Source organism: Seriola dumerili, unplaced genomic scaffold (assembly GCF_002260705.1).
Source record: "Seriola dumerili isolate Sdu_G_001 unplaced genomic scaffold, Sdu_1.0 BDQW01000378.1, whole genome shotgun sequence".
Taxonomy (NCBI): domain Eukaryota; kingdom Metazoa; phylum Chordata; class Actinopteri; order Carangiformes; family Carangidae; genus Seriola; species Seriola dumerili.
In genome coordinates this window covers 504,692-529,100 of record NW_019174633.1, presented here as the reverse complement: position 1 = coordinate 529,100, position 24,409 = coordinate 504,692, and the positions used below count along the sequence as shown (strand labels likewise).

Sequence of the window (24,409 nt, the reverse complement as noted above, 5' to 3'; positions counted from 1 at the left end):
ATTGTAAGACTGAATGCAGCCTGATTAAGTTGTTTGCATCATATAATGTTGCTAGCTTTGATCTTCAGGCATGTTCATTACATAATAAACAAAGGAAGGCTGTATAGTAGTTGAGATGTTGTGAGGCGTGACGTCATATTTCTGTCCGCAGGGTGACACTGTGACACTGGACAGTTTATTTTTTTTTACATCACTGACACCCTTCTCCTCACACCTCAGGCTTCTCCTGCCAACAACTTCTCAACAATTTCACAAAGACACCCCACCCCTCCACCACCCCACCCCCCACCCCCGCCCCTGCTGGCTAACTCTGCCATTTTTGTGAAATCAGAACTCTATATGTGAGTATTACTTGTAGAACTGCAACAGTAGGCTACAGCAAACAAAACGACACGCCCCATATCGGAGACAGTACATACCGTTTACCAGCGGACCACAAAAGCAAGTGTAGGTGTGGGTAATAATACTCAGTGCTTCAGTGTGAGGGTTTACACTCAGATTTTTACAAAGTTAAACTAGACTGAGGCATCTCTTGTTACACAAATGATACAAATACAAAACACATGTGAGCACTCGCAAAAGTGTCACACACACCGAGCTTTCACAAGCACTCACAGTTACTCAGACTCGCTCTGTCACTCTCTCACACGTGCACACACACACACACACACACTCACACACAAACAAACACACACACACACAGTAGCTGTGTCATCATATGAAATTAGGTCTACGCTAGTGGTACATTTACATTTACATATTATATTTGTTTATATTCATAAATACGATTATACAGTCGTATTGTAATGTACATGTAGTTTTATCATTACAAATCGCACAAAGGGGGCTCATTCTTCAGCTTTAGGGAGGGAGCGTGTTCATTGGCTGGGTGAGAAGGAGATAAATCTGATTCACTGACAAGAGAGAAGTCAAACGTTCTTGCTGACTTGCAGAGAGAAAGTGGGGGGAAACTGATGAGCCACACACAAACAATACAATGATCTGCTCCAATGAGTCCTAACAAGAGATCCAGTAAAAAAAACAAAGTCTTTTCATGGTAGTGGGGCTCCTAACTGAGGTAACTGTCCTGGAAATATCTGTCAACTTGCTAAGTTTTAAAGACAAGGTGCCTTCTTTCATAAATCCACAGGCACTGTACACAGGTCAGTTCTTCACAAAGGGAAGATACAGCCCCCTCACAGTTCCTTACTCACACAGTTAGAACTAAGATGACGGACTTCGCATTAACATGAAACTTGTTGTAACATATTTTAAGCCGGATTCTCGTAGCTGTGTGGTTCTTTTTTTCTTTAAATGTAAAATACTGTATCTCTGTCGTATTTGTCCTTGACCTGATGTTTACCATAAAATGTGATAAAAACATTTATCAAACATTTTGGGAAATCTGCGCATATCTTCCTTAGTGTGAATTAAATGAGGAGATTGATACCACTTTCAAAGCTTTATGCTAAATATGAAGCTGCTGCCAGGAGGCAGTTAGCTTAGCTTGCTAAGCACTAAAAGCTAAGCTAGCTAACTTGGCTCTGTCCAAAAGGTTAAAAATCTGCCTACCTACACCTGTAAATCACTAATTAGCACATTATATCTTTCTGTTTCTTCACTCTGTATAAAAAGTTAATTAGCTAGCTGATTTCTGCTGCTTGGAGTCTTGCGCTAAGATAAGCTAACAGTTAATATATGTAACATACAGATACTGTATGATGAGTGTTATCAATCTCCTCATCTAACGCTCTAATTTTTTATGTTATGTAAAATAGTAGTGGACATTTGTTCCCCTGGATTTTTCAAGCTGATCCACCAGACTACACTGGTAATTATAATCCACAATCTTTCTGACTCTTCAATGTACAGGTAGAATAACACCTTAGTTTTCTGCTTTGTGAGCACACAAAGCACACACACACACACACACACACCAAGCTTCCTCTTCAACCTTTGCTCTTTTTCACATTGATTTTAGATCTGAGCTGAGTTCAGCAAAGTTCCTCTCCCTTCACCTATTATCAAAGCACTTCCTCTCTGACATTTAGGGAGGAGGAAGACAAAAAGCGGGGAGAGCAGAACAGTGGGAGAGGAAGAGACGGTTATTTCAGCTTTTCATGGAAGCAGGTTTGGCCTTTCGGAGAAATACCGTTTCTGTCATACAGCATGTAATTATTGTCCTGATTATCCCCACTTCACACTGTAGTTTCTATTGCTATAATTGCTGGTCTTACAGAGGCAAAACCACATTTCATATTATTCTGGATGTTTATCTTTTTCTGGTTCTGCTTCAGATTTCTAATTAGTTCAGTTTTGTTGCCCAAACTCACAATTTTACTTCACATGAGAGGCAGTTAAAACATATCCAAAGCACATGCACCTGCAGATAATATAATAACTCATCAGAATTTAGTTAAAAGTCAAATTTAAAAACTGAACATTTAAAACTGAACCCATGCATGAAACTAATACCCCAAACAGTAACAGTCTTTTTAAAGTGAATTAGCTGCAACAGAGAAAGAACTTAATCTAATATTTTCTAATGATGAAACAACTCATAAGTATGAGTTATTGCACTGTTGGCAAATTATATTTGTGCAAATTAATTAGACAGGTTACATCTGAGATACTGGGCGGGGTTCGGTTGGAAAAAGGTGATTTCATTTATTTCTTTCGACCAATCCAAGATTACCAATATTTGAATCAGAATGTGACGGCAGTTGCAGGATCGTTTGCTCATAAAGTTTGATGCTGAACTCACAAATTTTCTGTTGTAGCAGCTGTTACTGCTAATACTGGCTATGTAGCAATATCAAAACTGACCAATAGCTAAACTTTAAACTTTTAAGGAAATTGTTTTCCAACCTTGAACATCGATTTCAGATTCTGTAGCCGTTAATATTAAATGTTTTAAAGAAATTCTGAAACCAAGTGTTTTGGGGCTTTAAAGCCAATGTGTGTCGAATTTGAACAGACTTACACATTCACACAAGACTGTGCCAGTTTTTACAGCATTTTTCTCCCAAACAAAAACCTCGAGTGTGAAGGAAATTATATCCTCATAAGAATTCTACACATGATGGCTTTAAATTTTACAAGCTGCTGTAATTATTTCATGTCATTCTTCTTCCTCTTGCGATCATTAAAATTAAAAACATAATGTAAATTTGTCACATTGTATATCACCTCAGGCCATCGGCACACTGTAGCTGGCATGCAAATGTAACCTAAAATAAATCCCAATGAGAGCCATGCAGGGAGCATGTTAACCTGCTGGAGGGTCCAGATTACATTATGTGGAGGGTACGGCTTTATTTTAACCTAATTACATGTCCTTTTAATGAAATGAATGTAATCATAAGATATTGATTTTGCTAGCATATGTGGAAAAGCTTTACGTGCAGCCAGAAGTCACTGATTAGCACATCAGTATGCTTCACCATGCTGCGGGAGGCAGCCGTCTGAGACATTCATCACCTGCCTGCCTCATACTTAGAGTGTAAAGCATCTGGACACCATGCTGTATTCTATCGGAGATGCGCTCTTCAAGTGCTATTTGACTGATTGTGGATTGTTGAGGATCTAATGAATGCAACTGTACACACACACAAACACGCAGAGGGGGCAGGTTGGTCTGGGAACAAGCATATTTTGCTCGTAAAATGTCACATTTATCCTCACACACATTCTTACTCACACACGGCTAATGGTAATATTCACTTACATAATTCTCCATCAGCATAACATTTGCTTCTCTCTTGTCGCTCTACATGAACCATATGGACCAAACAACAGGCTCTCAGTTGGTTTGATGCCATTCCTTTTTTTTTTCAAGCTTTCCCACGGAGCACAGCATCCGAACACTGGGCGTGTTTCAAAATTGGCATTGTGGGTGCCAGAATTCAGACTGGTACCTGATGATACGTTAAAGGAATAGTTTGATTTTTTTTTTGGAAAATATGTTTATTTGGTTCCTAACACCACTATATCACCAGTAACACCACTCTAACGTCTGTATGGTGAGTATGAACCTTGAGCCATGAGACGATTAGCTTAGCTCAGCAGAGCCACGGCATGGTTCTGTCAAAAGGTAAACAAAAGAAAAACAAAACTGCAGCTTGTTGTACGTCTCAGTATTTGTACAGGTTAAACCTAAACAAAGGAGACATAACATGTTCACTGGTGAATTTTAGAGGTGCTGGTAGGCAGATTTTTCTTTAACTCACAGAGCCAAGCTTTTTTTCCCCCTTGTTTTCACTCTTTATGCTAAGCTAAGCTAACCGTCACCTGACTCCAGCTTCAGAGGAGAGCGATATCAATCTCCTCATCTAACTCTCTGCAAGAAAGTGAATAAGCGCATTTTTCCAAAGTAATAAACTGTTCCTTTTTAAACAAATAGGTGTGATTTGGGGAAATGATGGGAAATGGTAATACGTAATCAAATAATACATTCCATGTTAACTTACATCAAATGAAAACAACCTGCTTTGCAATTACTTCTTTTAAGATTAGGATCTTGGAAGGAGTAGCCAATGTACTTTACTTTACAAATAAGAAAGTTGGGTAAAGCAAGAAGAATGTAGCCGTCGTAGCTGTAAGACAGCTGACATTTGCACTCAAGTCACCCTGCAGCCTTGTAGTCTCACATGCCAGGCAGAGAGTCTGCCAGTGTGAAAGTGTGAGTGACACTTCTACTGACTGTATTTCCTCTGTAAATCCCTACTATATATCTTCTTTTTTTTTTCTTCTTTTTTTTTTTTGGCCTATTCCAAAATGAGCTGGCAGGATTTCCACCTTTCACAGATCACCAGACCGAATTTATAAAGAGACCCATCTAGACTGAAGCAGAAGCGCCGCAGTGCTGGAAGAAAAGAATGGCATCAATCAGAGGTCCATTGTGTTCCAAACATGGTTCACTTCTAGTCATCCCTACCTGTCTCCTCCTCCTCCCTTTAACTGTACCCCCCCCCTTCATCTCCTGCCTCTCTGTTCTCATATCCTTTTTCCTTCTCTTGTTTCAGTTCAACTCTTTCCCCCGTCCCTCCCCTCCCTCCCTCTGTATCTCCACCCATCCCTCTCTACTTCTGCATGTCACACTGCAGCAGTAGGACGATGGAAGGATCAGACTTGGCGGCCTCTTTGAACTCTTCCAGGGTGATTTCATCGTTGTGGTCCTTGTCCATCTTGGAGAAGATTTTGTCCACGCGCTGCTGAGGGGTCAGCCCGTCCTCGTTCATACGCATCATGATCACTGTGCCCACCATCTTGTAGATGGCCTGCGGAGGAGGGAAGGGAAAAGAAATGTTCTTAAAATGTGGAATCACCGGAGAGGATTTCCTACTAAATAAAACACAAACACACCTCTATGATCTCAAGCATCTCCATGCGCGTGATCTTTCCATCCCCGTCCAGATCGTACATGTTGAAGGCCCAGTTGAGTTTCTGCTCGAAGCTGCCCCTGGAGGTGATGGACAGGGCACAAATGAACTCTCTGAAGTCGATGGTCCCGTCACCGTTCTTGTCAAATGTCCGAAACGCATGTTGGGCGAACTTGGAGGCATCACCGTATGGGAAAAACTGAGGTGACAAAAAACAAGGCACACAACATAAGCAGCAATTCTTTCTCTTGAAAAGAAAATGAAGACATAATATTTGTAGCAGCATAATGATTTGTTAAACTACGCTTGAACGGGGCAATATACATTCCTGCAAAATGCTACGCTGATTGAGCAAAGCTTTTATTCTGAAAGGCACAAACTGACCATTCGACCACCTCTTTTACAATATAAAAATACCTGCTTATAAAAGTAATACTTCATATCATGATGCGATTTGGCAAAGTGCAACAGTTTTCATGAGAAACTAAGCATGAGTATTTATGCTTTTATCTCAACCACACTTGATTATTGTGGTGAATTTTATGTGGATCTCAGCAGGGGAAACATGCACACACAGTTTTTGCATGTTTTTATATCCTGTGTTTCATACACTGTATGTACAGTACAGTGCTAAGAGAAGAAATCACATCCCACCACTCCTCGCTGCCCTTCACTGCTAGAACTGATTGTAAGACTTCTGCTGTTGTCCAGGCCCCTCAACTGAGGATCTTAGACATTCAAAGTCTATATCCTCTTCTAAGTCCCTCCTAAAAACTTAATTTTATCTGAAGGCTAAATGATGGTAAATTGTTTTCTTTATGATTTTGTCTTTCAGGTTTTGGATTTATTTACATACTTAAGTTACTATACAAAGTTCTTGGCATCATTGTCACTGCAGATGACCAGATACAAGCCACGGTCGTTTTCTGAGAAGTCAAAGAGCCTGAGAGGATATGCAAAACTGATTTAAAAATATCTTTAACCCCTTTGTGCATCCATGAAAAATCAGTCAGCCTCTCTCTGACGCTGCGCCATCTCAGAAAGCTCCAGAATAATGTGAGACGGCAACAGAGACGGTGGCAGTATCACAGGCTCTCCCTCCTCTCTTTGCCCCAAACACCGGGCGATTAGTCACAGTAGCCACAGTATCATAAACTTTCTATGTAGCAGCCTAACAATGGTGTGAGTCATTTAAAAGGTTTAAAAGGTTTTTATATAACTATGGAAAAAAAAAACCGAGAGCACAGCTTTTGCTGTAGGCTATGTAAAACCTAATGTTACCCAGCTGTAAAGAAACTTTGTATTACTGTATAATCAATCATATAATAATATGATTTCACTTCCTCTGCTTCATGCCCCCCCCCCCTCCCCTCCTCATCCTCACCTTAACATAGAGCTGCTGAAACTCCTCCAGGTTGAGAATGCCAGACGGACAGTCTTTGAGGAAGCCTTTGTACCACTGCTTGAGCTCTGCCTCGTTGAATTCGGTGTTCTTGGTCAGGTCATCCAGGACCTCCGGAGCCAGCTTGCTGTTGTGTTTCCCCATGATGCTTCACCTCTCTGAGTGGGATGGAGGGAGGGAGGGCAGCGAGAGAGAGAGAGAGAGATAGGGTGAACACAGGTGAGGAGGTGCTAGACAAATAACAGCAACAACAGTAATACTTGTGTTTAGCAGCAGCAGCAGCACAGGTCTCCGAGGATGGGTACAAACAAGGAATTACTCTTTATGTGGAGTTATGCGTCAAAATAAAAAGTAAAATCCATCTTCGAGAGTCATTTAGTCCTGTATTTATTTAAAAAACTGATTTCACTTAAAAAATGTAAATGTGCACATATTACTCTGATCCATAACGGTAAGATATATATCTCTATATATCTATATAGAGATATATAGAGATATATATAGAGATATATAGAGATATATATATATAAAGGCTAGTAAATGTCTGGAAAGCTATCATTATTTACTAAACACATATGTCTGCATTGGACAAGTGGAGTCATCTGTTAAATGATTGGTTGAAATGGACACTTTTAGAAGTCATACATTGCAGAATAATTGTCCATGCTACAAAAGGTCTTTCCAGTTTGATAATGACTCATATTATTCTACCTCCATAATCACCATATGTGAGTAAAGCCCCTGGTAACATTGCTGGCATTTCATCCATAAATTGGCCCATTACCCCGGCTCCTAACCACACACGTATGAGGACCACTGCAGCGCCATCATGACGCCATCGCTGACTCACAGCCCTGTCTGACAGCGCTCGCACTTTGACACCAGGACGCAGCCGAGCCAGGCGGCCACAAATCCTCCTCTAAATTGCAGAAAGAGTGCGGGGACGGTTTTGTGGCTGAGATATCATCCTGTCATGCTTTATGGCGAGTGAGTCATGGAGAGAGGGGCAACAAAACCCTAAGTCACTGTAAACTGCACAAATATTTTGGACTTCCCGTGACAAGTGGGAGGCACCGCAAGAGAGCCGAGAGCTCAGAGGAAGAGCAATAAAGGATATCAATAGGAGAGAGGTCGTTCTCTTATTAAGTTGTTTTGAAAAGGTCGCCTGTGATCTCATCAAGCTGAAACACAAAAATTTACGTTTCTCTCTTCTCAGTTGTTTGAGAGAAAAGAAGGGACACAGCTTGAGCGTTCATGTGTTCACTGCAGTCCAGTTCAATTCAAACATCTTTGACTTTTCTCTGTAGCTGCCGGAAAATATCTTCGACTTTTAGCAGGTTTATAATAACACCCGGCGCGTGTCCTCCATGGAAGAGCAACTGTTAAGTGGTCCGTTCCCACAGAGGAGTTTGTATTTAAATTGTGCAGTGACACGAATGAACCAAAGCAGAGGTGACTCAGGAGTTTTGAGTGTAGGAAAGCGACTCTACGGTGGCCCAGACAGGTCAACACAAATGCTTTTACGTTGTTTTGACCCATCTGGGCCAACGTACTTCTCCTTTGTGTTTCATCTCACTGTATTTCTACATCAGTTTAAAAGAAATGCATTACTTAAACAAGCACTTGTCTTCGCACAGACACAATTACACTCGTGGACACACGTGCGCACACACACAGTTCAGTTTCACAAGGTTAACTGCTGCAGGATGGATGCAGACAGATGCTGAGGGCCAGCGGTGAAGAGGAGGATCATGTTGTGGCACAAACACCTGTAGCGCTGTTTTCCCCCTGTGGGAGAGGGTCAGTGTGAAGAGACCACCTCTAAACAGACGAGTTAGATTCATGACACTCTGCCTCAAGCTGCAGACGTGTAGAATAAAAGTTTAACTGCCTCTAAATAATTGACCGTGGCCAGTCAGGTAGCTCTGTAAATAACTGACTGCATCAACAAAGACAACACACCACAAGAGTACCAACTTGTGCCACAGGCAGTGAGTTTATTTTCACACACACACACACACATACGCAGCACAGTTGCTGTAGCAATGCATCTTGCCTCTGACTGAGGCAGATGAGATTTTATCCTTCTATTAGAGAACCAAATGTAGCAGATAATAGAGTTTCCTGTGGAAGATAGCGAGAGGCGCGACTAGCCAGGCGAGCCGACGCGTTGGAAACTTATCCCATCTGAAAGAATCAAAATAAACACTGCTCACGCCGGCAAGACAGGCGACCCATAGGTCCCCAGGTTGGATGCTGTCTTCCAGTGAGGCGCTCAGGTCTCTGCCAGCTCATCTTAACTGAGGCAGAAATGTGTTGTGGGGGAGTAGCTATTCAGTTGGTGGAGGTTATCTGAAGTTTACCCCCGGCTGTTTCTTTTTCATGGATTAGCAAATAAATCAAATCTCTGTGGAACCAATGAGATCCACTCACGAATACAGATTAACTGGCTTCTGTGCCATCTTCTCTTTTTGGCTGCCTCAAAGAAGGTGATGCTTATGTGAGTGCACGCACACCCATACGCCGTATGTGGAGGGTATGCGTGTATTGCAATAAAGATGAGCTTGATGTGTAAAGAGAAACAGAAATGGATGGAAAATATAGACTCCTGATGTACCTGTTTACTTAGTCCAGACAATTCAATTCCAGACCTCTGAACCTCTGCACACATCAACAGTTTTTTCAGTGATTTGAAAAGGTCTGCTGCTGCACTCACTGATGGCTGTTTCCTGATACTAGTTGCAAAACAAACTTTTCTTCCCTGAACCAGAAAAACAGCTGCATCCGTTGAAAAAAAAAAAAAAAAGAAACAAAAACGTTAACGGGCTTTACTGAGATGGACACAGCCGTGCAGGTTAATGTAAGTTGACTTATCGCGGAAATAATTTGCACTAGTCAATATGTTATATTAAGAATGGATCAAATGATAATGTGCCATGGGAAAGGAGTCCCTCATAGAGTTGAGTATTTAGCAGCTAAATATCCAGATATTTTTTTCTGAAAAGTTGGTGGAGACCAAAATCGATCTAAAAGGCGAGTGAATAAATATGAAACATGTTGCTCTGCGTCTGCTGGAGGTTAAATAGGAGATGCCGTTAAAACGTTCAGCATAACAACTTTAAAGGGTGATGATATATGAGTGTTGTGTTTATAGATTGTTCCGCTGCCCCCCCCCCCAAGTGGCCAGATAATCAATTAATGCAGCTTTAACTTGCCATATTTGTTTAACTGTGATTGTAAACTGGACTGCTCCTAGCATCCGCTCTGTGTTATGTAACTCCCTAATGACTGGTCGGAGCAAAACAAAACAATAGAACCCCGGCTCCCAAACAGAAATGTGCATGAATGCGATAAGAGTCTGAATAATAAAGTGAAACAAAATGGCAATTTACACTGGTTATCAGGCCATGTTTTTATGTGGATCTCAGTAGAGCATTGAATAGAAAAACAGGGATGTTAAGCACGAGCTATCTAATAATATCCATCATGGCTGAACAGATTAAGGAAAGAACGCCACCTACAAAACTCATACTTTACCAACAGAGCTGCATTGTCCAGGCGTCTGGAATCCTCATATCTTTTGGATAGAGGTTATCAGCATGAACTCGTAGCTATTTTCAGCTTTAATTCAAAAATGTCAATTTTAGTATTGGCACCATAAACCCCTAAACAGCCTGTGAGAGGATCAAATCCCAGGGGAGGCCCATTTATGCTCTCTAATGACAGTGCATTCAAAGTCCCTCCCTCTGGAGCTAACATGAATAGCTTTATTCCCTAAATGCTGCAATTTCCCGCAAATATACGACCCTCAACGCCTGCTCTGCTCATTCCGCCAAAGGGATCAATTGGCCTGGCAACATGCTGTTGCTGTGCCCAATGACGTCTTTGACAATCCTTTCACGTCAACACGGCAGAGGCACAAGTACACAATTGCACACACACACACACACACAGACACACACACAAGGACACAAACACAAACATGCTAGCTTCAACCAGGGGACAACCAGGACATATTAGTCCCACCACACACGGGCTGAATCCGACATTCTTCTACACATAGACAATCACACAGTGACATGAAAATTATAAAGGAGGGGAAAAGACACAGCAAGGAAAGATTAAGAGGCTGTGTGTAGAAAAAAAAAGAAAAAGAAAAGAAAAACACGAGAGGGAGGATGACTCAATCTGGATTCACACCTCTGAGGGACGAGGACAAATAGGGAGAGAGAAGGGAAAAGCAATGAAGATGGAAGGAGGGAGGAAGATGGGAGGCGGCAGGCAGATAAGCAGAAGCTTGTAGAAAATTGTCTCAACAGGCGTTCAATAGAGAAAGACGTGTATCTTATTGAGTCTGAAGGGGCCTTAACGCATGTTCATTGCAGCTGTCAGATTGATAGTAAACACAAAGTCTAATCTGAGTTGTAAATGCGTGGGAGACTGTGTGTGTGTGTGTGTGTGTGTGTGTCACTGCATGTGTGTGTGTGTTTGCCAGTCCAGCATGATGGTGATTCAGCCAACCGGATAAGCTAGTTATAGTCTACATGTTTGTGTGCCACAGTCAGCAGTAACACACCTTTTTTTGTGTTTGTAAACAGCGATGACATGTCTTGTGGGCGGAGCCTAATTGGTGGCAGAAAGTGACCGTTAGTGGTGTCGGACTTTTGGTCCACACTCGGTCCAAGCCTGGCCCGCATACTGCCACATCCGGGCAGATTACGGCTGTTGTGCGCCCCAGATGTAGAAGTTGCATCATGCTGTATATGGGCCAGACTCATGCCGTGAAACCAGGTGTATCATGGGCTAGAAGAAACACAAGCATGTGACCCAAGTATGGGCCAGATCTGGGGGGGCCACCGTGCCACACTCTGGCATACGGCTGTCAATGGTGGAGGCGGCTGAGAGGTTAAATTGTGAGGATACAAGGAGTTGGTTGTTGACTCTTTCTCCCGCCTCTCCTCGTTCTTCTTCCTCAATCCGAGGAAGTGACAGACTCTTTTCTAGACTGAGTAGCTCTTTCTTTTTTTTTTTCTCTGGGAGTTTCTTCTCAGACGCTTCAGGCTCTGGTAACAGTTCTTGTTCTAGGGCCTGTAAAACTGTGAGAGAGCTCTCCCTTTGCTCCTTCAGCTCTTCCTTCAGCTGGGCATTGCCTCTCTGTAGGGCCTGACTGACCTTTTAGTCAGTCTTGAGCTTGGTGACAAGCTTGAGGTTGTTTGAGGTCAGTTCCTCCAGTTCTGTCCTACTCACTCCTCGGCCCCTGGATCAGCTCCTGATCCTCTCTCGTCTCTTCAGCTGCAGTCTCCAGGTCTCGCTGGGAAGACACTCTGCCTGTTTGGACAGAGACTCCTTCTCTTTAGTCTCCCGCCTGTTAGAGAGCCTGGTATTTTCACTCCGGAGGGCCTGACTGACCTCTTCCTCAGCTGTGAGCCCTGTGACCAAGTAAAGGTTACTTAAGGTCAGTTCTTCCAGTTCTGCCTTCAGGCCCTCCAATTCCTAATGGAGGGGCCCCTGGATCAGCCCCTGGATAGGCCCTTGATCCCCTCTCACCTTTTCAGCATGAGACTGTTTCTCTGATTTGCTGCTGTGGGTCTTTTTGTGGCTGAAACTGCTCACTCACTTTCCTCTGGAGCTCTGCGATAAAATCCTCTGCCTGTTTTGACGGCCTTGATCTGTCCGGTCTCTGTCTGCAGCCTGGTAGAGCGCTCACAGACCTTCTCTTCTGACAGGAGGCGTGTTGCTCTGCTTTCTGGAAGGTGAGCCTTCAACACCTCCACCTGGGAGCCTAGAGCCTCTATCTCACAGTCCTCCAGCTGCTCTGTCCATTTTTTGGAGCCAAAGGCTGATAAAAATCCGTCTAAAGGCCATTGTTGTTACTATCAACAGTCTTTTATCGTGTCTGTTCAAAGATTTCCATCTCTCAGATTGGTGTGTCACCTGTCGAAAGCCCTGGAATGAAACATCTCTGTCTGAACAGTGATGATAATTTTCTGGTTAATTTCTCCATTAATGTATTGATTGTTTTGTTTGTAAAAAGCCAGACTGATCCCGTCTGTACCTTTTAACTCGCACACACTCCCGAGTGAGAGTGTGTGCGAGTTAAAAGGTACAGACGGGAACATTTAAAGATTCACATTTTTTCATCAGTTATAAACGGGACTCATACGTTGAGCTACATGGAGGGATGGTGTCCTCGAAGACGGAGCGAATGTGTTAGCGTCCACATTTTTTGCAAGCTGAATGTCCGACCTTGAGAACAATCCCACGTTTTTGTGTGGCGCCACTTTCCGAGTCTGACAGGCATCTGGTTGCATTTTTTTTCAGTACCGACAATAAGCAAATGTGCACGGTGTGACAGCCATCAATTCTCATATCGTGGTATACAGTGAAACCAGTATACTGCCTCAACTCTAATGACATCATCTTAGCCTTCAGGAAATTGGGATTGTGATAGCTATATTTACTTTTTTCTGACATTTTGTCGACCAAAAGATTAATGGCTTAGTCGAGGACAACCAGATGAATCAGTGATGAACACTTACATTAGCTGCAGTCCTATTTTTAAAAGATGAATGAATATTTTTTAAATTATTTAATGATAGAAGATGATAGCTGTAGAGCTGGGCAATTAACTGAGAGAGGATCAAAACTGACATTGAGAACCTCTCACAGACTTAGTCTTGCCCATGTTGATTAATTCGGTTGATATTTTCCCTAATGTGTGCGTTGATGAGCTGTCCCCTTAAAAAATAATAACTCATGTTCAGTCACAAGCCTCCGTCCTGTCCAACTAACGTCAGTCCTCGTTCACTCAAAGCACAGCTGGTGATAAGGATGACACAAGCGCAAACACTGACCCTCAGGCTTCATCCACAATAATAAGTTTTACGTCTCGTGTCCACACTACTTTTTTTGAGCCCGATAAAACAGAGACTAAGAAAAAAAAATGATGACCCTGGCTGGGACGCACTTGTTATTCAAAGCTTTTAACTTCAAAAGTCACAATTAGCCAGTTTGCAGGGCATGTGTTGTCAAATTGATGCAAATGTTTTCTGAATTTGCAGTGCGTAGAGCTCTCAGGGCCACTGTACGTTTGAGTTTGAAAACAGCAATTGATCATGACAAAAATGAGTATGTTACAACCCAAAAATTAAATAACAAATCTGTCGGAGCTAAAGGAATTCACTGTTAAGGAAATGCAGTGTACAACACTGATTGGCTTGGATTAGTTATCAAATTACTGTATGTTCTGTTGGATCAATTTCTTCAAAAATCTTTGAGGAAAAGTTTTTGAGGCAGCAACAAAAAGACTCCCACCCCCTTGTTCCCTTGGACCATGTAAGATTTCAACAGTGAGTTCAAAAAAACAAAAATTGTTGAAGAATCTAACAAACAGTGAGAACAACAAGATTCAGTCACGCCAGAATTAAACTTATCGGCCTTAAAAACATTTTTTCTTTCTGGTCACTCGCAGCACGAGGGTACACGAGGAAGAAAAGAAGGTTAGAAAGCAGCGGGCTTACCCTGTCATTATTATGAGGCTCAGGCACTCGGGCTGTAACTGACTGTAGCCCAGAGGGGAAAATGTGTTGGTGTCCCCGTGACTGAAAATGATTAGCTGGCAAAAGCTGTAATTGAGTTGGAAAGAGAGCAAAAATAAGAAACTAGGCCTCCCATACAGTAGTAATTTCCTGTGCGTGTGTGTGTGTGTGTGTGTTGTCTGTTGTGTGTGCGTGATGGCAATAACCTTTGTGAGAGTGGAAATGTACAATGGACTGTCACAGCAATAGGGGAACAATCAATAGGATACCAGTCCAATACCAGCCTTCACCGTGAACTACATTGTGGAGTGTGTGTGTGTGTGTGCGTGTGTGTGTGTGTGTTTCGGAGCGAAAGAATAGGAATACAGGAAGATGCCGAAATCTGATGAGAAATGTGCAGCCAGCTTATTGACATGTGGCCGATAAACCGCTCTCTGAATGGTCTTCGTGGCAGCTCGCCGAAACCATCAAAAGCGAAATAGAACAATAAGTCGTCTTGACAACAGTTGCCCGGCTAACCGCCAAACAGCCGTCCGGCAGAGGATTAGGGTTTTGGCCAATCATTCCAGTCACTCTGCCAACTGGACCTGGCCAATTGACTTGCTGATATGTGGGTTTGACGAGGGGGCTTAATTGAAAATCTAAAAACTGGGCAGTGTCTTCTTCGTCCCACATGATGCTCTGTGTTTGATTAGACACGATCTGATCAGTAGGCAGCGGTTGCCAGTTAGAAACCTGCAGTCTGATTCAGTACACCAGAAGCAGGACTGATATTGCAATGATCATCATTTTGATCACTTTACATGTAATTCTACATACATTTCCCACAGAGCTGCAAACTACTAGGAGCTATTTCTGGCACCTCTGTATCCAGAAGTAAAAGATCCATTTATTTTCCCTATAGAAAATGTCACATGACTCACAGCTGGATCTACTTCTTCAGCTTGTAAGGGCATGACACTGTCCTGGTTTTATCAACAGTGCAAATGATGAACAATTTAGGAAAAAAAACAAACATATATATTGCAATTATTAGTCATTTGTAGCATCACAGCTCTTCATTTATGTTCTTACACATTTTACCGTCATCAAACAAATTACGATTTGGATGTTGCACTTGGCCATATTGCGATTTCAATAATATTTTAGATTAATTGTTCAATCCTATTAGAAAATAACTGGTTCTTTAATAAAAAAGTGAACTTGTGTGCTTAAAAATGTCACATGTCACAACTACAACTCCCAAGGTACATCATGGTAAGAAACATCCAATCACAGATTTTAAAGTTCTGTTACATGTGACACTAACAGCATCTGAAGATTATGCTAATTAAAAAGATGATTTCACAGTCTGCAGCTTCAGTCATTTCACTTTTGGATTCTCTGTCAATTTTAAATTTATTCTGCAACGATGACGCTGTGTTTGTTCTCAAGTGCGACAGCAATATAGCAATATATTTAAAGCAGTGTCTTCAAGTCTTAAATTGATTGCGGGACAGTGTTGCACAGGTCTTGCATAGTCACCCAGCGTGAAATAAATGAATCGATATTCATTTTAATGATCAGTGAGCACAAAACACTCAACAAGACCTGTTACTTGACTTGGGCTCACGTCATATGACCCACTCACCCCCAAAAGACAAATCAATGAGCAGTGCTGCTTTAAGGCAATATTGGATTTACAGGATTTTGCATCTGTATTATCAGGTTCCAGCTGTTTAATTCACTGGATCAAAAACTGATTCTACTTTATTTATAAGGAAATTTTCCTTGAATTTTCAAAAAAAGTACACTATACATATATTACAATATATTCTGATATGACAATATAAAACTATGTATCATACATAAACTTTATCCTTATTACCCGCTCATATTTTCCATAATGTAATATAGATTATATTGACTGCCCAGCCAGAAGTAGAAGTGGGAGGAGAAGGAGGAGATCTCATCTAGTGGTTGTAATAGAAGTTAAATAAAAAGATTTTAAAAAATAAAATCCAAAAATGTCTGTATGCGAATTATGAAACAGTGACATAAACAGTGAAAGTCTTATTAATATAAAGTGAATATAATATGTATGAATATGTAAGTTCTGACAGAGTTATGAGAGGATGTGTTGGAGCTGAGATGTTGAGGTATGATCTAAATATCATTTTAATCTACATACGTCTCTGTGGTGACTGGAGCAGGAAGGATGCATCACTATAGAAACGCGGCTCACCTCAGTGCAGTTCAAACTCTAATTTAAGACCAGGCAGCATGTCGAGCCTGGGGAGGAACACGGGGGACAAAACGGCTGCATGCGTGTGCCATTATGAGTCAGTCTCCCTGCTAACCTTTGTCTCCCATATCTCCAAAACACCACTTATACACCTCGATATTTTACTTAATGCCATCATTTTTACATGTACACTCAAGTCTGGGTGACTCACGTCTGAGTGCTGCAATAATTGTTGACTATTGTTTCTATATGCACCCTATCAAACCTGCACAGCCTTTTAAATGTGGCTAATAATATTCCAGGCAGCACCTATAAAATCACCAAACAGCAGCACCAAACACAAACACACACACACACACACACACACAGACGCTCATATGCACAAAAAACACATTTTCCTATATTACGTAAGGCCTGGTGGAGAGCTGTTTGGTTGTAAGGCTCAGGTGTTTCAGCATCAGACAAAAACAGTCTCTGGAACAAATATGCCCATTTCCCGTAAGCACACACTCACGCAGACACACACACACACACACATGGTAGTGTGTTTATTGTGTAGTGTGTTGACAGTAGTGTAGGAGAACAGGGGAAACGGAGCATGAGACAAATGCCTGCAGCACTTACCCCTGCTCCTGTACTGAAAGGTATCCTCTCATCACTGTCCTTTGTTAACATGAACATTTAATGTGTTCTGAAACAAAGACCTGGTGGAGGGCGGCAAAACAATGTCGCACAACCGGCACAATCATGTCAGAACATTGTGTTTAAAGTTGCTCTGGTCATTTTAAGTTAAATTAACACCTCTAATTCCGCTAGTGCCATATGTGTATCTGTGTAGCACTGAATCACATAGAAAACACACATCATACTGTACATGCAAAGGCTATGGTTTGATGTAGCTAATAATTTGTTAGAAAGCATTGCAATATATATATATATATATATATATATATATACTCATCGTTATTTTTAGATTTGAAAACTTGTGTATTTAGTTAGTGTCTCCAGCCTTGAGATGGACTGTTTTCCTCAGTTTGGCAGCGTTTCTGCTTGTCCTGGCACTGACATGGAGAAAAATTGGCCCTGACTTTTTATTTTACTTCCACTAATCCTTTGGTAAGAATTTGGTAATTCCCAGCACTTAAGCACTCTCAGCACTTAATACAGAAATGTGACACAATTTCACATGTTAAAACAGCTGCAGCTGATCAAGGCTGGTCTTATGTAACATATGTCAACCAGACATCTATTAGCTTACTATGCACAGGAGATTAGGTTGTGATGGATTAGGTCATGATCAATAGTATCCATGTCAAATGCAGTAAAAAGGCAATGGGGGCTGTGGGGGAATCTCTATGAACCTGCTTTCTCAAAATTAAAATGTGAGGATGAACAACCAAAATCACACATATTTAACCCTAATATATAAAACTAATATACTGATGAGTCTGAAAACACAGAGCTGATCTCCAAATATGTCTGCAGGATGTTTAAATAGGTGGCTGTTTGCTAATGAATTAACCAAATAATAATAAGTGTATCTGTTATATACTGCATCTGTGATTTGTTTTGCTGTCTTAGTGCATTCTATAACTCAAAATTTATCTAATGCAGCTTCAACAAAATTTACACTGATCAGCCACACCATTAAAACAAGTTACCAGTTTTAATGTTGAGGCTGATCAGTGTATATTGCACTGTCAAATCCTAAAGTTAACCCTAATGTCTTACCAATGTCATCACGAGGGTAAAACACTTCACTCTAAAACCTATTTGCTGACAAAATGTTGTTAACAGTCTGTTAAAATATAAATATAGTTATAGTTATATACCTAAACTAAGCATAGCTACTCCTAGTAACTTGTAACTGACATAATTTGCAAATTATTGTACACAAAATAATAATTTCACCATTTTCCAATCTGTCGCGACTATGGTTTTGATAAGGTTGCAAACAGCAGTTTAAGCCACACACTTTCCACACCAACCTTTTTGTAAAAAGCTTTGCAGTAAAATGACATTAGAACTGTAACGACAAATCCATTAATCAATGAATCGTTTGATTAACTGGCAACCTTTATGACACTCAGTTGAATTATGTGTTGATTTATTCTGGTGGGCCAGTGCAGCACTGAGCTGGTGGATATCAAAACACCCATAAAGTTTTTACCATCTCTGCCAGTCTCTTTACCCGCCTTCTTTGTGTGCCTGTCATTTGGGGTGCGGGCCAGTACTAGCGGATGCGTCCAGTACTGAATTTCTTTTCCAGTCCAACCGTGCAGTCTCCACCATTGGAAAGCCTCGATGTTCCTGCGGCTCTTCACCCTTGTCTGATTATAGCACTTCTTTTTCAGTTTTGTTCTTCTGGCCTCCTCCTCTTTGGCCTCAGCCATTTTTCCTTCTTGATAATGCGTTTATGTCGTGGAGTACACACCCCTGTCACACCGCCGGTAGACATTGCTTCCATGCCCTTGCCTTAATGTTGCCGTTTATCTCTCATCTGCAGTCCCAATCAACCCCATTCAAAACTCCGTACAGTCTGATGGCAACAGAATTGTAGACCACTCCGTCCCCTGGTTAAATTGGCACTATCCGTTAGCATGTGCCAGATTTACCATCTCTCGCTCCCACTGCCCCCTTTTCCTCCATCTCCCATCTCCCCTCTTCTTCTTCTCTCCCTTACAAATGCCACCATTTGCTGATTGGCTTGAATAGTGTTGTGTTGCTCAGTCTGAGCCACTTTGTTTATTTCCCATCAACAGAGCCAGGGCTGTGTGGGAACACCCAATTCTTTTATTCTGCACACACACTGAACAGACAACTGGGTGACCGTGAGAAGATACTCACTGAATTTCACTTCAAAAAGTGTATTGAATTAGAATTACTTACTCAACCTTTAAGGCCACCAAAAAAAAACCCACCACAGCAGGCATAACAAATGTCCCAGCATGCATCGGGCCAGAGGCAGGGTATACCGTGACAGATTGTCAGTCACCTCACCAGGTTGACACTTAACAATATAGAAAGACCAACGCATTCACACTTATATTCACACCTATGGACCATTTTAGAGTCTAGACTCACCTCATCTGCATTTTTTTTTATTAAACTGTGGGAGGAAACACACATTCTCACCCACGACCGTCTAGCTGTAAGACGAAAGTGCTAACCACTGAACACACAGCCCTTTTTCTACATCTTTTATTCATATTTCCCAACAGTTTCTGGTGTGTGCACTGGAAAATACCCTGTCAATGATGTCCATTGATAAATGTGGGTGTTCATTAGTTATCTTACAATTATGCCAAACTCCTTCACTCAACATGCCTTTGTTGTTGCTCAACCATTATCAGCCGGAACTCTGAGGAGCTGGTAGTGTATGTCGGAAACACACACACACACACACACACACACACACACACACACACACACACACATACATTTCCATATTCCAACATAAATCTCCTTGGGTAACAAAGCATGTGACATTAATGGGTGAATCAATCAGTCAAGAGACACACATGCAGCAGCACAAATACATGCACATACACAAACACACACACACATGCAAGCACACGCACATAATGATCCAGTGATGCGTGAGACAGATGCATAGTACACCTGGCGACAGGCTTTCGACAAAAAGTAAGCGATACAAAGGCAGAGAAAAAAAGAGATGCACAAAAGTGTGGGGTGGTTGTGAGTGTCATTCGTCCACTGCTGTCAGGAAAAAGACGAGACAGGAAAAACAAACAACACACACACACACATATACACAGACACACACAGGAAATTGTAGTGCAACATGTTGCTCCGAGCTGATATTATTGTACTCCACAGATTGTAGATCAATAGGTCTTTCCAGAGTAGAGGAAGTGGTTATAATCATGTGTTTTACCATCCAGTGATATGTCATTCAGCTGTTATGTGTAAATGTAGCTTCTCTCTACCTCCTATTGTAAATAACAGGGGGTTAGTGTATGTGTATGTCTACGTTTAACGTCACTGCAAAGACCAAGTATTCAGTCTAGCCAAACAATATACACCAGTGAGTAGCAGCTTTGTAAACCCTGGAAAGGTTTATTTAGAATATACAGTAACAGTGTAGTGTTTAAAAATGCCATAGAGGAGAAGAGAGCAATGGGAGCTTGTGTTAATTTAAAGTCTTAAAGTATAGGTCAATAAGAAAACACTAAACTATATTAGTGAAAGTTCTGTCCTCTTTATTTGGATTATCACTCAACAGAGTGTACTTGAGAGTTTTAGCATGGAGCACTGGAGCTAACGATCAGGCGTGATTTTGCAGCAACAGTTTGACGCACAATCCATGGAGTATAGCAGCGAGTGGAAAAACATCCGAAAGAAGCATTAAAGCAGACTTTCAGAATAAAATCCTGCACAAGTAATCATGCGATCACATAAATTCGGATGATGGATTGCGATTCCACCCAGAAATATTGTCATATGATCTTTTGGCCGGATCGCCCACCTGTAGCTTGCTGTAAAGTCAACCTCAACTATATATACAGTATGTGAACAATCCTGCAGTTTATATGCTGAAAACAATGACTGGTTGGGCATGTCAAGGTATATTATATTAGATATCAATAACATAATTTATGATAATATGCTGGTTTTAGCGAATATGTTGGAGGAGAAGGTCGTATGGACGAGATCTAAATTGTGCCACTGTAATATCACCCTTGTGGGATGCTCAGCACCACTTGAGACAGCCTGACTCTTGAGAACTGTACACAGTCTGTGGATAGTGTAAAAGTGGGTTTCAGTAGAAGTAAAGCAACTGTATTTTTTGGGGCGTAATAAAAGCCAAGACTACAAGCAATCACTCTGCTACAGCACCTTTGTGTGTCTGTATTAATATACTCCATCACTTTAAGTCAATATGCACTTAGTTTAAAAAACTACAGAGCTTAAAATGTGTACCCTTCGGCTCTGATACCCATCATGCACTAAAGACCTGCTCCTGTTCAGTTAAAGGCCGGCAGCCAAAGGGCTACAGAGCCAAACTGAGCTGTCACTGCCACCAGCTGTCTGTCATGGATGTGCCCATCATGGGTGTGTGTTTGCATTTGTTTGTGTCTTTCCATTTTCACAGAGCCCTGCTTTGATGGCTTTGTCCTGTAAATGAACACTACATCACATATAGACCCAGCAAGGAATACAAATGCGCAGACACACACATACACACACACACACACACACACACACACACACACAGCCAGTCACTATGATGCAATAACTCATCTGATATGACCCTTTGATGCACAGCCGCATGAAGGCCACCGGTAATGTGAACAAGCTCACACACTGCACACATTGGAAGCTGGTGCTATTGATTGTGCAGGTCCTGGTGTCATCCACAGAGGACTGGAATATGGTGACAAAACTAAACTACTTGTTCAGTCATTGGCTTTCTCTTCACTCACACAGGAGATGACTCTGAAGGCAAAACAGTTGAGACCTGCAACTATAAGCTTCTTTTGCAAACACGAAAAGAAACTCTTGATGTAAACGCACTTGTTTGTAAAACACAGAGCAATTCAGAGGACAATCAGACCCCATAGCTGCAAGTAAATATACATATAATTCATTTGACATGCCTATATCATGCTTATTTATGCCCTGCATGTGAAAGACACAGTCAGAGTCCAGTTTCAGCGGTGCGACACACAGGTCGCCTTATTTTGTTCAACCATTAATTGCTCCCAGAGCATGAAGGACATTCTCTGACTTCCCTGCATTTTCTCATCTATAGAGACTCTAACAGTTTATTCATCCATCCAACATAGGCTTTATGAAGCATTCAATAAAAATGACCCTCAAATTTTGACACACGCCAGCACAATATAAGCATGGTATTGTTTTTTCTGCCTCAGTCTCAGCAAAGTGTCTCTTTTCTTTTCAACATGGAACAATGGTCCCAGGTTCAATTGCCTCTACAGCCCTGAGTGTCCTTGAGCAAGACACAGGAGGGATTAACTGCTCAACAAGACAGTTCAGTATAATTAAAGCCTTGTTTAACTCGCTTATAGTGCTAGATAAGTGTAACACTGACAGGCTTAAGGGTTCTGCCCCCCCCCCCCCCCCCCCCCCCTTCATGGTGCAGCACCTTGGATATTAGCCCAGCAAAACAATGTCCATGACTTCCTCTCTCATCACTCATTGCTTTTGCTAGTAAGCCAGTAAAGGGCATATTTGGACACATTTTTACCAGCACCTGCACACATTAACATAACGACGAGAGACCGTTTACAAATAAAAAAAAAAACAAAAATGTCCTCCACTTACCTTGTAATATTTGGAAGAAAACAAACGCTCCTTTTCAGCTATGAATCAAAAGCGTCTTCTTTGCTTTTCCCAGTTATTCGCAGGTTATTGTTGTTGCTCCAAAACAGTCCCTCCCTCATGTAAAATAACCTTCGTGTTAACTCACCTCTCTCTGGAAGAAGATGAATGAACCGCTGCGTCTCCCTTGCCAACACATTTGCATGAAGGTCGCCTCCCCCGCGCGCCGATTAGCCAGGGCACCGTTTAAAGGTGGGTCCTTCTCATCTGATTCGACGGAGCGGCTTGTCAATAAAAAAAAATAATAAATTAAAAAAAGTAAAAAAAAATAAAAGAGCTCTGCGCGCGCACGCGGGCGCGCCTGTGCCCTCGCGTCCTCTCTCTGGCGCGCGAGAGAGAGAGAGAGATAAAGGGGGGGGGGGGGGAGTGGGGGTGTCAGTAAAGCTAAAGAGGAAAAACAAACGAGCAGGCAAAACGGGAAAATACACATGATAATTGTATAAGAGGAACTTCTCCCAGGTGAAGTTACTTCTCCCTCTTCAGCCTTTGAGACTGACAGTTGGAGACCTGAGTTCACTCTTTGGCTCATGTGCTTTGATGTTTGATGTGGTTGCCATTTACATGACAGATATTGCCAGGAAATTCTCTTTATAAGCTTACAGGGATACAAATAAACAACTGATCAGCCAATACAGTAATACAATCAATGAAAAATCATTTTAGACAAGAGCTCTGAATTAACCTGCTAAGTGACCGTGGGCAAAAACGACCCGCTGGGCCTCCGTTAACGCCCTGATCCTTTCTGCACATTCCACATTAATTAAGGAATAATAACAGTGTTATGGGGGTGCGATGTTAATTCTGTGCTCTTTTGAAACATGTCTGGAGGGGACCCTTATTCTATTATGTCTGCGATCCTATCGCCCCAAAGCAACATTAGTGAAGGACGATTCCGCTAGATTACGTTCACTGACAACATATTTATAATTCTTGTTTTGTACAGTGTTTGTGCAGGGCAACTACAAAATGCTTAAAGGTAAGGTAAGACTGTAGTAAAATAGGGCAAACAAACTGCTTAATATGCAATGGAAAGATCATGGTTATCAGATTAACTGCAGGTTACCTGTATATGCCACCTCACTACATACAGGAACACTTCTTCCTGCGCCAGCACTGAACATTGGCATTGGACACAAACTGTAAACTGCAGAACTGCAGAATCGTCCAATGTGAATGTGATTCCTATAATACTGGGCTGATACTCAGTTGCTTTTTTATTCAGTGATAACATCCTGCATGGTTATATAATGGTTTCAACTGCAGAGTGTGTATTGATTTCTTTTATGCTGACGTGGATTTACTTCAGCTATGATGTAATGTGTACAGTTATTCTTAGATGGCTATACTGATGAATGGTGTGTGTCTGGGTCTATGAGAAAGGGTCCAGTGGGAGAAGCATGTATATTGATGATTTTATTTTGGCATTTTGTCACCATTTGTGTGCTTTCAATCTGCCGTTTGTACTGATAAACAGCGCTTAGATAAAGACATTTTTATT

The 24,409-nt window shown here is 41.6% G+C and overlaps 1 protein-coding gene across 1 annotated transcript; it reads right to left on the bottom strand.

Moving 5' to 3' along the window:
* Positions 1-1,049: 1,049 nt before the first annotated feature.
* LOC111233160 (hippocalcin-like protein 4) lies at positions 1,050-22,993 on the bottom strand. The gene is made up of 4 exons (XM_022760917.1): positions 22,855-22,993; positions 6,766-6,941; positions 5,365-5,580; positions 1,050-5,279 (listed from the first exon to the last, which is right to left on the bottom strand). Exons 2-4 carry the CDS (start codon positions 6,925-6,927, stop codon positions 5,082-5,084), a joined length of 576 nt encoding a protein of 191 aa, XP_022616638.1. The 5' UTR covers positions 6,928-6,941; positions 22,855-22,993; the 3' UTR covers positions 1,050-5,081.
* Between the last annotated feature and the right edge of the window lie 1,416 nt (positions 22,994-24,409).

What these genes read in the sequence shown, in the direction of transcription:
- LOC111233160 (XM_022760917.1), bottom strand. Translation starts at nt 6,927, where the DNA reads ATGGGGAAACACAACAGCAAGCTGGCTCCGGAGGTCCTGGATGACCTG. An exon ending in TTCAGCAGCTCTATGTTAAG is followed by an intron (nt 5,581 to 6,765) that starts GTGAGGATGAGG and finishes TTGTCACCTCAG; the next exon opens with TTTTTCCCATACGGTGATGC. An exon ending in AGATGCTTGAGATCATAGAG is followed by an intron (nt 5,280 to 5,364) that starts GTGTGTTTGTGT and finishes CCTCCTCCGCAG; the next exon opens with GCCATCTACAAGATGGTGGG.